The following is a 13184-nucleotide window of genomic DNA, read 5'->3' on the forward strand; positions in this document are numbered from 1 at the left end:
AGATCATGACCTGAGCTGAAGGCAGCGGCTTAACCCACTGAGCCACCCAGGTCCCTGATAAGCTGTTCTTAACATTCATACAGAAAAGCAAAGGTGGAGGACTCAAACTTCCAAATTTCAAAATTTACTACAGAGTTACAGTAATCAAAACAGTGTGGTGCCGGCACAAAAGTAAACCTATAGAGCAATGGAACAGAATTTAGAATCTAGAAATAAATCCTCACATTTATGGTCAACTGACTTCTGACAAGGATGCCAAGATGCAAAGAATAGTGTTTTCAACAAATGCACTGATACACCTGGATACCCACATGCAAAAACTGGTTTTTGCTCTTATTTTATAACATACACAAAAATTAACCCAAAATAGATCAAAGACCTATGCATAAAAACTAAAATATTCAACATTCACCACCTTAGGAAGAACTCTTTTTCTGTTTTTTTTTTATTTTTTTATTTTTTAAAAAGATTTTACTTATTTATTTGACAGACAGAGACCACAAGCAGGCAGAGAGGCAGGCAGAGAAAGAGGAGGAAGCAGGCTCCCTGCTGAGCAGAGAGTCCGATGCGGGGCTCAATTCCAGGACTCTGAGATCATGACCTGAGCCGAATGCAGAGGCTTTAACCCAGTAAGCCACCCAGGTGCCCCTTAAAATATTTTTTTAAGTAATCTCTACACCCAACATGGGCCTCGAACTCACAACCCCACGATAAACAGTTGTGGGCTCCACTGTCTGAGCTAGCCAGGTACCACTATACGAAAAACTCTTAAAACACTTCAAAAGGTTGCCTGGGTGGTTCAGTCGTTAAGCATCTGCCTTTGGCTCAGGTCATGATCCCAGGGTCCTGGGATCGAGCCCCACATCGGGCTCCCTGCTCTACGGGAAGCCTGCTTCTCCCTCTCCCGCTCTCCCTGCTTATGTTCTCTCTTTGCTATGTCTCTCTCTGTCAAATAAATAAATAAAATCTTAAAAAAAAACCAACTTCAAAAAAATAAATAATCCATTTTCTTTCTTTCCTTCTTTTTTTTTTTAAGATTCATTTATTCATTTGAAAGAGAGTGAGCAAGCACCGGAAGGAGGGGCAGAGGGAGAGAGAGACTCTTAAGCAGTCTCTGCACTGAGTGTGGAACCTGATGCAGTGCCAGATCTCATGACCCTGAGATCACAACCTGAGTCAAAACCAAGGTGTCACTTAACCAACTATGTCATCCAGAAGCCCCAAGATAAATAATCTAATTTTTTAAATGGACAAAGAACCTGAGTAAACATTTCTCCAAAAAAGAAACACAAATGGTCAATAAACACATAAAAGATACTAAACATCATTAACTACCTTTCAGGGAAATGCAAATCAAAACAATGAGAAACACCTTCATACCCACACTTTGATAACTAAATAAAAAAAAAATCAGTAGTAAGTGTTGGTGAAGATGTAGAGAAACCAGAATTCTCACACACTGCTGGAATATTATTTGGCAATAAAAATAAATGAAAGCTAACACATGTAGAATATGGATGACCCTTGAAAAACATGCTAAATACAACAAACCTGTCACAAAGGATCATACACAATGATTCCATTTATATGAAAGGCCAGAGTAGGCTAATATACACAGACAGAAAGTAGATTAGTGGTTGCCTAGAATTAGGGCAAATCAGGGGGCAAGGGAATTAGAGGGCAATGGCTACAGGTGCAAGGCTTCTTTCAGGGAATAAAACTATTCTAAAATTTATTGATGTGATGGTTTTACAACTCTGTGAGTCTATTAAAAGCCATGTAATTATATACCTTAAATCACTGAATTGTATGGTATATGAATTATCTCAATAAAGCCTCTTTTTATTTTTTATTTAATTAATTTTTATTTTTAAAAAGATTTTATTTATTTATTTGACAGAAAGAGATCACAAGCAGGCAAATAGGCAGATGGAGAGAGAGGAAGGGAAGCAGGCTCCCTGCTGAGCAGAGAGCCCAATGCAGGGCTCGATCCCAGGACCCTGGGATCATGACCTGAGCCGAAGGCAGAAGCTTTAACCCACTGAGCCACCCAGGCGCCCCAATAAAGCCCTTTTTTAAAAATGATAACTATCTAAGGCAGAGATCAGCAAGCTATGGCCCAGATCACCATCTATTTTTGTAAATAAAGTTTTACAGGAACACAGTTACACTCATCCATTTATATACTGTCTACCGTAGCTTCTGTGCTATAACAGTAGAATAGAGAAGTTGTGAGAGACCTTATGGCCCTTGAAGCCTAAAATATTCACCATCTGCTGTTTAGAGAAAGTTTGCTAACCCCTGGTATAAAGCAAACACAGGTGCACTGTATTGTGGAGTTTCAACACATAAAAGTGAAATGAATGGCAATAAGCGCATAGGACAGTAGAAAAAAGAAGTTTTTAAAAAAAGATAAACATACTTGTGGTAAGTTAAAAATCCATATTATGCATACTAAAGCAACGACTAAAAAAAGTCACTAAAGGAGGGACATAGAATTCTGTGCCAACACAAAGCAGATGTTCTGCTACCACTAGAAAAAGAGCAGGAAACTCATTCCCACCCAAGACTATCCACATGTACACAGCAGAGTTTTGCTTTCACAAGAGGGGCAAAAATGTTGAAAACAACACAAAACATACTCCCAAGGTCAGGTTCATAGGGCCTGCCTAAGACTGAGGCAGGGTTAAGTTAATGAATGCCCCTCTGCTGTCACTACAAACCTAGCACTGAGTAATAAGAAACAGCAGCCGACAGCTTGGGGGGAGTATTAGTAGGGAGGGTGGGAATGCCATGAATAAGAAGAGAAAGCTTCTGTGACACATGCAAAAACCTAACCCAATAATGGCTTGACAGAAGAGGCATATCTATTTCTAGTTTATAAATACTTAATACTTAATACTCTTAATAATCACAGCTTTTTATTCACTATGTCTAGCCTTTGATCAAAAATTTCAAGATAAAGAATAAAGAGTAAGAGAAAGAACTCACTGTGAATAGATAAAGCAGTCAACAGAACCAGACCAAGATACTGGCTCAGATACTGGAATTATCATCACTATAATTAATATGTTAAAGGATCTATGGGAAAAGGTGAACAAAATGTATGAATTACTGGGGAATTCCAGCAGAAAAATATGATATTTTTTTAAAAAAGATTTATTAATGTGAGAGAGAGAGAAAACATGAATGGGATGGGCAGAGGGAGTGGGAGAGAATTCCAAGCAGACACTGAGCTGAGCAGGGAGCCTGACATGGGGCTCCATCTCACAACCTTGAGATCATGACCTGAGCCAAAACCAGGAGTCTCATGCTCAACAACTGTGCCATCCGGGAGACCCTGAAAAACAAAATTTTTTTTTAAAGATTTTATTTATTTATTTGACAGAAAGATCACAAGTAGGCAGAGAGGCAGGCAGAGAGAGAGGAGGAAGCAGGCTCCCCACTGAGCAGAGAGCCCGATGCGGAGCTAGATCCCAGGACCCTGGGATCATGACCTGAGCCAAAGGCAGAGGCCTTAACCCAGTGAGCCACCCAGGCGCCCCGACCTTGAAATACTTTTTTAAAAAGTAAATGGAAGGACACCAGTTGTTTGATTATCCAACTCCTCATTTCAGCTCAGGTCATAATCTCATGGTCATGGATCCAGCCATCATGAGGGCCTCTGTGCTCAGTGAGGAGTCTGCTGGGGATTCTCTCTCTCCTTCTCCCTCTGCCTCTTCCCCTGCTTCCACATGCAGGCATGCACACATTCTCCCTCAAATAAAGAAAATCCTTATAAGAAAAAATTTAAAAAAATAAAAAATGAAAATGGGAGAATTAAAAAACAAGGTATCAGTGCTGAAGAATTCTTCCAACTGGTTTATGAGAAGACTGGACACAGCTAAGGAAATAACTCAGTGAACTTGAAGATAGCTCAATAGAAATGTTCTGAAAGCAAGCATATCAACAGCTCAGTATTTAAAACTAAGGCGTATCAGAGTGGTTAAGAGCACTACTTCTGAAGTCAGAGTACCTGGGTTCAAATCCCAGTTCCATGACTTACTAGTTCTGACAATCCCAAATCGCTTAACTACTTTGCACCTCAATTTAGCCATCATTTAAACAGGATAATAATGAAAAATGTCATAAATGTTATAATGATTGAATTAGTATCTGTTAAACACTTATCACAGTGCTTGCCACATTAAAGCTATATTTATATTCCTATTTTTACCATTATTATTAAGTCCCTATATTAATTATTAATATCTCATAATACCTAGTGTTTCCACCATGATCTATAGCTCTTGACAATTTGGCTAGATGCCAGAGCCTTCAATTATAAGTGCTACAAACTAAAGTGAAAACCATTCCTCACCTAAGTAGAAAAAGCAGCTTTAAAATGTTCTCATAATCTGGAAAAATTATAAAATTAGAAACTGAAGTAAAAGAATACAATACATTAAAAAATACAATAATTTTTTTTAAAGGTTTTATTTATTTATTTGACAGAGAGAGATCACAAGTAGGCAGAGAGGCAGGCAGAGAGAAAGGAGGGGAAGCAGGCTTCCTGCTGAGCAGAGAGCCCGATGTGGGGCTCGATTCCAGGACCCTGAGATCATGACCCGAGTCGAAGGCAGAGGCTTTAACCCACTGAGCCACCCAGGCGCCCCTACAATAATTTTTTAAAAAAGATTTTATTTATTCTAGAGAGACAGAGAGAGAGTGAGCAAGGGCAGGCAGCGGGGAGGAAGAGAGGGGTAGAGACAAGTAGACTCCACACTGAGCGTGGAGCCCCACCTCAGGGCTCAATCTTAGGTCCTGACATCATGACCTTAGTCAAAACCAAGAGTCAGGGGGCGCCTGGGTGGCTCAGTGGGTTAAATTCTCTGCTTTTGGCTGGGGTCATGATCCCAGAGTCCTGGGATTGAGCCCCACATTGGGCTCTCTGCTCCGTGGAGAGCCTGCTTCCTCTCTCTCACTGCCTGCCTGCTTCTCTTGCCTACTTGTAATCTCTGTCTGTCAAATAAATTAAAAAAAAACAAAACAAAACAAAAAAAAAAAAAACAAGAGTCAGGGGCTTAACTGACTGAACCACCCAGATGCCCCCCCAAAATACAATAATTTGTAAATCTCTTTTAAGTCATCACAAAGTATTTTGGAAAATGTCTTAAATTTTATCTTAAACTTTGTATACCTTATTCAAATATAGATGCATAATACAGTTTAAGCATCGTCTGTACTCATTTAATACCCAACTCAAAGCAGAATGAGAATAAAGGAATAAATAAAGACTAAGTAAGAAAACTGATGCCTGAGAAGGACACAGTAAAGGCTCAATTCTCTCGGATCTGTTATTTTATTTTATTTTTTTAAAAGATTATTTATTTATTTATTTGACAGAGATCACAAGTAGGCAGAGAGAGAGGAAGGGAAGCAAGCTCCCTGTGGAGCAGAGATGCCAAAGCGGGGCTCGATCCCAGGACCCTGGGATCATGACCTGAGCCCAAGGCAGAGGCTTTAACCCACTGAGCCACCCAGGCACCCCTCCAATCTGTTATTTTAAAAAACTTTCCTTGAATAATTGGATCTCTATAATATACATACTTGAACCCTAATAGTCACATAACACTGAAAATAACTTTATTATATTTTCAAACATGAAAGACCCATTTGATGAATATCTCTGTACTGTATTATAAAACCACCAGTAAAACATTGTTTATGATTTTTTTTTCTATGCTGTGACAAAGGACTAATATGGTAAGTTACTTTTAAAATTTGGTTTCAGAAAATGATCTATACTGATAAAACAATGTGGTCGTGTTGTAGTAAAACTAGACAATGAGAATTTTTACCCATCCTCCCTTAACTTTATGGAGTTTTACAACTAGATTTAAAAGTCAATTTCAGTAACTACCTTAATTTACATATTTAGTAGGCTTACTTTTTTTTCACTTTATACATGGTTCTTAACAGTTTTATTTCTTAATTTAACGATTTTATAATATTCGTGATTTCTATTTTAAATGGCCTTAAATTAGTTGTAGAAGAAGGCTCAGGGTATTCATTCTAAATAAATATAAATAAAAAAGATATTTACTGATATACAGATATATACATATATTTAGTAAAACCTGGTATGGGTTGAATTGTGTCCTCTTCCAAATTCTTAATTTTAAGTCCTACATCTCCAGTACCTAAAAATGTGAGCCAGTTTGGAAACAGGGTCACTGCAGACATAATTCATTAAGATTAGGTCATTAAGGTGGGCCCAGATCCAATGACTATTGTCCTTATAACAAGGGAAAACCTGGAGTCAGACAGCACCCACAGAGACCACTGAGTCAAGATAAGGTATCAGGTGAGACTTCTACAAGCCAAGGAATGTGAAAGATTGCCAGCAAAGCAACTGAAGCTAAGGGAAAGCATAAACAGAATCTTCCTGGCCGACTTCAGAAGGAACTAGCATGGCCAGTTCCTTGATCTTAGAATTTGAGTCTTCAGAACCACAAGATAGTAACTTTCTACTGTGGTACTTCGTTGTGGTACTTCGTTACAGCGGCCCTAGCAAATTAATACACACTATCTTTTTTTTATGACAAATTTATTTTAAATATATTTAGTGGACATCAAACATTGCCCTAAGGGGGGAAAGATGGTAAATGTCTTCTGTATACTATACCAATTAGGTTCCCTTTTCAAGAGTTTTAAATATAGCTTGGGAATTTTAATACTCATCAAAATGAGATTTTAATTTTATTTAAATTTTAAGTAACTTTAATTTTCATTAAAATATTATTTCATTTTCAGTATATTGTAAAATATGAGTCTACCTGAAAAACCATTCTCTCTTCTAAAGTGGAAGAACATCATGTTCTTAAAGCATTGCAATATGGTCTTTTTATTTAAAGCTGGTAATCATGATTCGAAAATACTCAGTGGCAACTATGTAGGCAAACTCATATGAAAAAAAGTATATTTCTAGTTCTCTATTCACCTATCATGTATCAAAATACTACTCATTAGGAAGGTCAATTTTATTGTTCATCTTCAGTATTAGCAAATGTTTCTTATTTTGAATTATCATTTAAACTACATGGCATAAATTTCCTTATAAATGAAGACAGCACAGAGAGTATTTCAGGGTATCTGATTTATATACCCAATGTAACCTGATGAAGAAAAATTAGTTGCTAAAAGCAGCACTCTTGTTTTAGGCTCCCATCTTTAAAAATTGTCAGTTTCTCTATGATTTTTTAACTTTTTTAAAGTGGCTACTTTCTAAAGATATTTTAATAATGAAAACATCTGAGGATACAAAAGAGAAACCTGATTGTTGAAGTAAAATATAATAAATGTAAATAGAACATTTAGCAAAAGAAACTTTTGGAAAAGATTTTAAGGTCTACTAGAGGCAAAAACAAAGGAAGGAAGAAAAGAGCCCATAAATTGAGACTTAAGAGACATATCCACCAAATACTACAGATCTTGTTGGGATTAGATCATGTTTCGATTCTGATTTATTAAAACAATTATAAAAAGAAATTACGAGATAATAAGGGTCATCTGAACACTTACTAACTAGACAACTGATATTAATAAATTGCTAATTTTTAAATGAATTGCCAATTTTTAAAGATGAGAATGGCACTGAGTAGTATTTTTAAAAAAGGGGGTGGGTTCTTATTTTTTAGAAACTCATTCTAAAGTATTAGTATTTCTTTTGAAAGAAATTACAGTTGGTACTTGTGTTAAAATAATCCAGTGGTAGGACACGTAAAAGCATAAGGAAGGTAAAGGCAAGAGGAAATGGAATAGGATACATGTCGACAAATGTTAAATCTGGGTGATGGGAAGAGACATGAGGTTCATTAAACTCTCTACTTTTACTTATGTTTAAAATTTTCCATACTAAAAAATTTTAAAAAGGTCTATTGGTAACCAAGCTAACAGTATATTTATAGTGGTTGTTAAAGATTAATTAAAAATTGAATATAGGGAATAATCAAGATAGATTTCCCTTAGATGGAACAGAGAAAAGAAACAATTAACTCTCAATTTATTACCAAGAAATTAGAATCCTGACATCTGTATAAATTGTTAAACTAATGAGAGTTACAATGAAAAACCCTCAACTCTACTACATTCCATTATATAATCCCTAACTTAAAAAAATTCTCAGCAAAATGGAATATTTATCTACATTTTTAAGATGAAAAGTAAAACTGTAGGAAAGTAAAAGTCATCACCATAGACTGGGAAGTAATGTTGTCTTTTGAGAGAGGAAAAGCTGATAGAAGATTAAGATATACATGTTTTAATTCTATAGAAAAATGCTATTAATGGCATTTTTTTTACCGAGGAGTTACTTTACAAGCATATGCTATGACATATTATACAGAAATAGGAACAAATCAATGTCCGGTATGGCCTAAAATATTTCCTGAACAAATATGTACTTTGGTAATACAAAGACATTTATCTTTAGAGCTGTATGACTTCCCTTTATGTCTAAAGGGAAAATGATTGAAATAGCCTTGGTAAAAAATATTACTGAAATTAAATTTTCTAACAGACAATGAATTACACATAAAATAGAACAGAGTAAGAACAAAGGAAACTATACTGAGATACTAGAAAAAAAAATGTGGTGTAGGGGAAAAAAACAAACAAAAAGAAAACAAAAAGCCTTGGATGAGAGGTGCTTCTAGGCTCTCTTGTTACTCTGGGGGAAAAAAACCCTGGGCCTCAGTTTTCGATCTATAAAAGAAGTCAAACTAGCTTATCTCTTACTAGTCCCACTTCCTGAGCCTACAGTATCTTTCCTAGCAAAGAATCTTTGACTTTCAGCAGAATACCTGTTTGACAGGAACAAGGACATCTGCAACCAGGCATGACCAAAATGATAAAGGTTTAGCCACTGAAATATAAGTCAAAGTGCTCTACGTCTGTCCAGATAAATCTCCTTAAAAGACACTATATACACTTTTTACCAGTTTTTCTCTCCATTCTGAACAATCTGCTGCTAGGGATGGCTGGAACTCTAATAGCCATCCTGGAAATAAAGTTTTGTCTTATTTAAGAAATCATTATTTGGAGATTTTTGTGTAATTTCAGAAAGAACTTAATCTTTGTACAAAACCACAGACTTGGGGCGCCTGGATGGCTCAGTCGTTAAGCATCTGCCTTTGGCTCAGGTCATGATCCCAGGGTCCTCGGGCTCCCTGCTCAGCAGGAAGCCTGATTCTCCCTCTCTCACCTCCCCTGCTTGTATTCCCTCTCTCCCTATTTCACTCTCTCGGTAAAACAAATAAATAAAATCTTAAAAAAAAAATACTTATACTAATAAACATACTTATATTATATTATAAATTATATTAATATATATGTTATATATATTATAACTTATATTATAAAACATACTTATATTATTTTGAGATTTAGTAGTTACTCAACAATAAATAGCAATGAAAACGCTAGAAGGAAAAAAGTACCCTACAGAATGAAAAATTACATATGGTATTCCTACTATTTTCCTACCAACTTCAAAGAATAAGAGAAAAGAGGAGTTTAATGATTTCTCCCCTCTACTAGGGCTAGTTAGTATGTTTAGTGTAGGTAGATTAATTCCATATATTCATTATTCCCTCATTCTTCATTCAGCAAATATGTATTAAGCACACTATATGCCATGTACTGCGGTGCCTGAATAACACAGAAAAGATCCATACTTTAATAAAGTTTACATTCTAGTGGAAAAATAAAAAGCAGTGGATATTTAATGGATTTAATGGTGGAAAAATACACAAAAAGCTTAGCTATTCTTCCATTGATGACACATTCCCACCATCAAAAATAAAAACCAACTATAAGTTCTTCCTTTTTTTTTTTTTAAAGATTAGTTTATTTATTTAAGAGAGAGAGAGAGAGAAAGAGAGAAAACGCATGCACACAGAGGGAGAAAGAAAAGCAGACTTCCCACTGAACAGGGAGCCTGATGCTAGGACCCTGAGATCAGGGGACCTGAGCCAAAAGCAGACGCCTAACTGAATGAGACACCTAACTGAATGAGCCTAAGTTCTCCCTTAAATAATAAAGTCTCCAGGAGAGACTGTGGACTCAGAAACAAACTGAGGGTTTTGGAAGGGGTAGGGTAGAGGGTGGGGTGAGACGTCGTGGGTATTATGGAAGGCACGTATTGCATGGATCGCTGGGTGTGGTGCATAAACAATGAATTTTGGAACACTGAAAAAAAAATAAATAATAAAGTCTCTAAACAAAAACCAGAACTATTAAACATTTTTTGCAACAGAAACCTTATTTGTGAAGAGAGAGCATGTTTTATCCATCTTTTAATTCCATAATAGAAAAAAACTGACATTTCATGTTCACAACATCTTGAAGCTTAATTTTTATAGAATGAAAATGAACACAAAAGTGACTACGATAAAATAAATTTTGGTGAGGTCTTTTTTTCAAGTAACTTAAAATATAATTGAAACTTCAGGAACAGAGATAATCTAGTCAAATAAAGAAACTGTTGATCAGTCAACAGAAGGGACTAAAAACTGTAATATCTGAATAAGACATAGAAATCCAGATTATGAAAAGGCCCAAGCAACTTTTAAATATGCCAAGGCTTCAACAGCTATGTACTGGACTCCCAATCTGCTGATAAAACTTAGTATTAGGGGGTGCCCTGGGTGGCTCAGTGGATTAAAGTCTCTGCCTTGGGCTCAGGTCGTGATCCCAGGATCCTGGGATTGAGCCCTGCATCGGGCTCCCTGTTCAGCAGACAGCCTGCTTCCCTTCCTCTCTCTCTGTCTGCCTCTCTGCCTACCTGTGATCTCTGTCTGTCAAATAAATAAAATCCTTAAAAAAATTAGTATTAGGGAATAAGTGGTTATGGATATGGAGGTTAACATAATGATGAATACTTACTAAATGATTTAGGTATGACAAATACTAGTTCAGAGCTAGATTTCAAATGTGGAAGATATAATAACATAATCAGAGAGTAAACTGGAGGAAAAGAGATCCCAAGGTCAGGAGAACAAGGCACTAAAGGGCAGAAGAAAAAGTCATGTACCACTGATGTTTTTCTTATGTACTAATGCACGTAGACAAATGGCTTGGAAAACAACGGTTTTAGTACAGTTGATCTACGCACAACATAGGCTTGAACTGCAGGAGTCCACTTATACACAGATATTTTTCCATACATTATAGTACCATAAATGTATTTTCTATTTCTTATGATTTTCTTAATAAGATTTCTTTAGCTTACTTTATTGTAAGAATACAGTGCATAATACATATAACATACAAAATACATATTAATCAACTGTTCATGTTATTGCTAAGGCTTATGGCTGATAGTAGGCTATTTGAAGTTAAGTTTTGGGGGGAGTCAAAAGTTATACCCAGATTTCTGACTGCACAAGGTTCATGCTCCTAATCCCCATGTTGTTAAAAAAAAACTGTAATTTCCTCAATAGACCTCTACAGATCAAAAATTTACACTTAACTTTCCATGAAAGAAGTGGTTTAGGCTCTCCAAATATAATTTCCTCGATCAAGACATTTCACACAGTAATTTATGCATGGAAGGCCATATTGAAAGACAGTGTATTATAATATAAAGTAACTGTAGCTAAAGTGTACATATGCAAACCAAGTTATAGTCTTGATACAGTTAGTAAATATGCCACGATATGGCATAATTTAAGAAGCGCAAAACAAATTATAAATACTGTATATTTATAATAAAGCTTGATTATTACAATACATCATAGTGCTTTTAATACACACATCGAAGGACAGTCCTATTATGGGATACCTATATCAGCTTCCCAAAGGATTTAAAGTGGTTATTATATATACTAAGATTTTATTATGTTTCAATATGCTTTCTAAAGAGGTGACTAAATCAATAACCTTCATCATGTACTGAGTATTTTTTATAAAATTGAGTTGACATCTGAACTGAAAAGAAGTCCACTTTTTCACATAAAAACGTAAATGTCACATAAAATGGTAATCTTATTTAATGTCATTGTTCATTCTAACAGAGATTAAGATCAAGGGCAGAAAGTCTCTCTGAAAATGGACTAAGGAAAAAGACTAACTCTAATTAATAGAAAATAAAGTATAAACGGCATGGGTTCTTAAGCTGCGGTTCAAGATGTATTTCAAGGAATAAAGTATCACCCCGAACTTTTATATAAAATTTTAAGCGTTGGTTTTTATCAGATTCTCATATGAGTGTGAGATTTAAAGAGCATTCAGCACACTTAGAAGTGTAATGATCTTATTGTTAGCTGACGAATTTTACAAGCCCCTATGTTATTCAACAGCAAATACCCAGATAACAGTGCTTCATTTACAGAATCCCTGAATTTTACTCTTCCTAAAGAAGTTTCAAAAACAAACAAACCCAAAGATGGCACACACAAACCCATCAATTCAAGAGATGTAAGTTTGTAGAAAACTATATGGGATTTTCTACTGCAGTCAAAATCAGAGGAAAATCATGAGACATTTATAACATATTTCCCCGGGTATCCCCTTTATAAAACCCTTTCCCATTCCAAGACCTAATAAATTAAGCTGAACATCTCAGATATCCCCTCTCAGAATCTTAAGGGTGAAAACCAAATGCCACTCCCCCACAAGAGAAGCAAGGAACACTCCCACCCCCAAAGAGGCAGGAAACAGGTTTCTCCCAATTTCAAGAAAGTGAGCAAAGCTAAGGTTTGTAGTCAAGGATGACTATCAGCCAAAATGAAGGAGACCTGTCACTCTTGTTTGACGGGAGGGGTGGAAGGGCGGGACCCAAATCTTAATGCTGCTGCACACGATGGGCCCCGGATCTTCAACGTAGCCTTGCCAGACTGATGTGAAATTGAGAAAGCAACTCAGCAGCAGAGCTGAATGGCAAAGGCAAGACCTGAACCTCCTGGTGAGGAGCTACGTGGCACTAAGCAAACAGTGCTTCGTCTCCCCCACCCCCTGCTTCCGCCCTGCTTTTCCCTTTTGGTTACCAGTTGCTCCAGATGCCGTAGAGTAGTTCAACAAAAGCGAAAGAGAGGTTCAGGCACAGGAAGAAAAACAGGTTCCGGGACGTCTTGTCCGAAAGGATAGACCTGGGAGTGATAAAAGTGGAGAAGAGGCGGGAGTCAAAGGGGTGCCAGGACCCG

The 13184-nt window shown here is 36.5% G+C and overlaps 1 protein-coding gene across 2 annotated transcripts in view; it reads right to left on the reverse strand.

The window, feature by feature from the left end:
- The window catches only part of SLC30A7 (solute carrier family 30 member 7), a 90054-nt gene that overhangs the window by 76463 nt on the left and 407 nt on the right, over positions 1 to 13184 (reverse strand). For both annotated transcript variants that reach the window (XM_046016709.1, XM_046016702.1), the window contains exon 2: positions 13029 to 13130. In XM_046016709.1, coding sequence (XP_045872665.1) covers positions 13029 to 13130 — 102 coding nt within the window. The remainder of the gene's footprint in view (positions 1 to 13028; positions 13131 to 13184) is intronic.

The sequence above is a fragment of the Meles meles genome, chromosome 1 (genome assembly GCF_922984935.1).
Source record: "Meles meles chromosome 1, mMelMel3.1 paternal haplotype, whole genome shotgun sequence".
NCBI classification, from domain to species: domain Eukaryota; kingdom Metazoa; phylum Chordata; class Mammalia; order Carnivora; family Mustelidae; genus Meles; species Meles meles.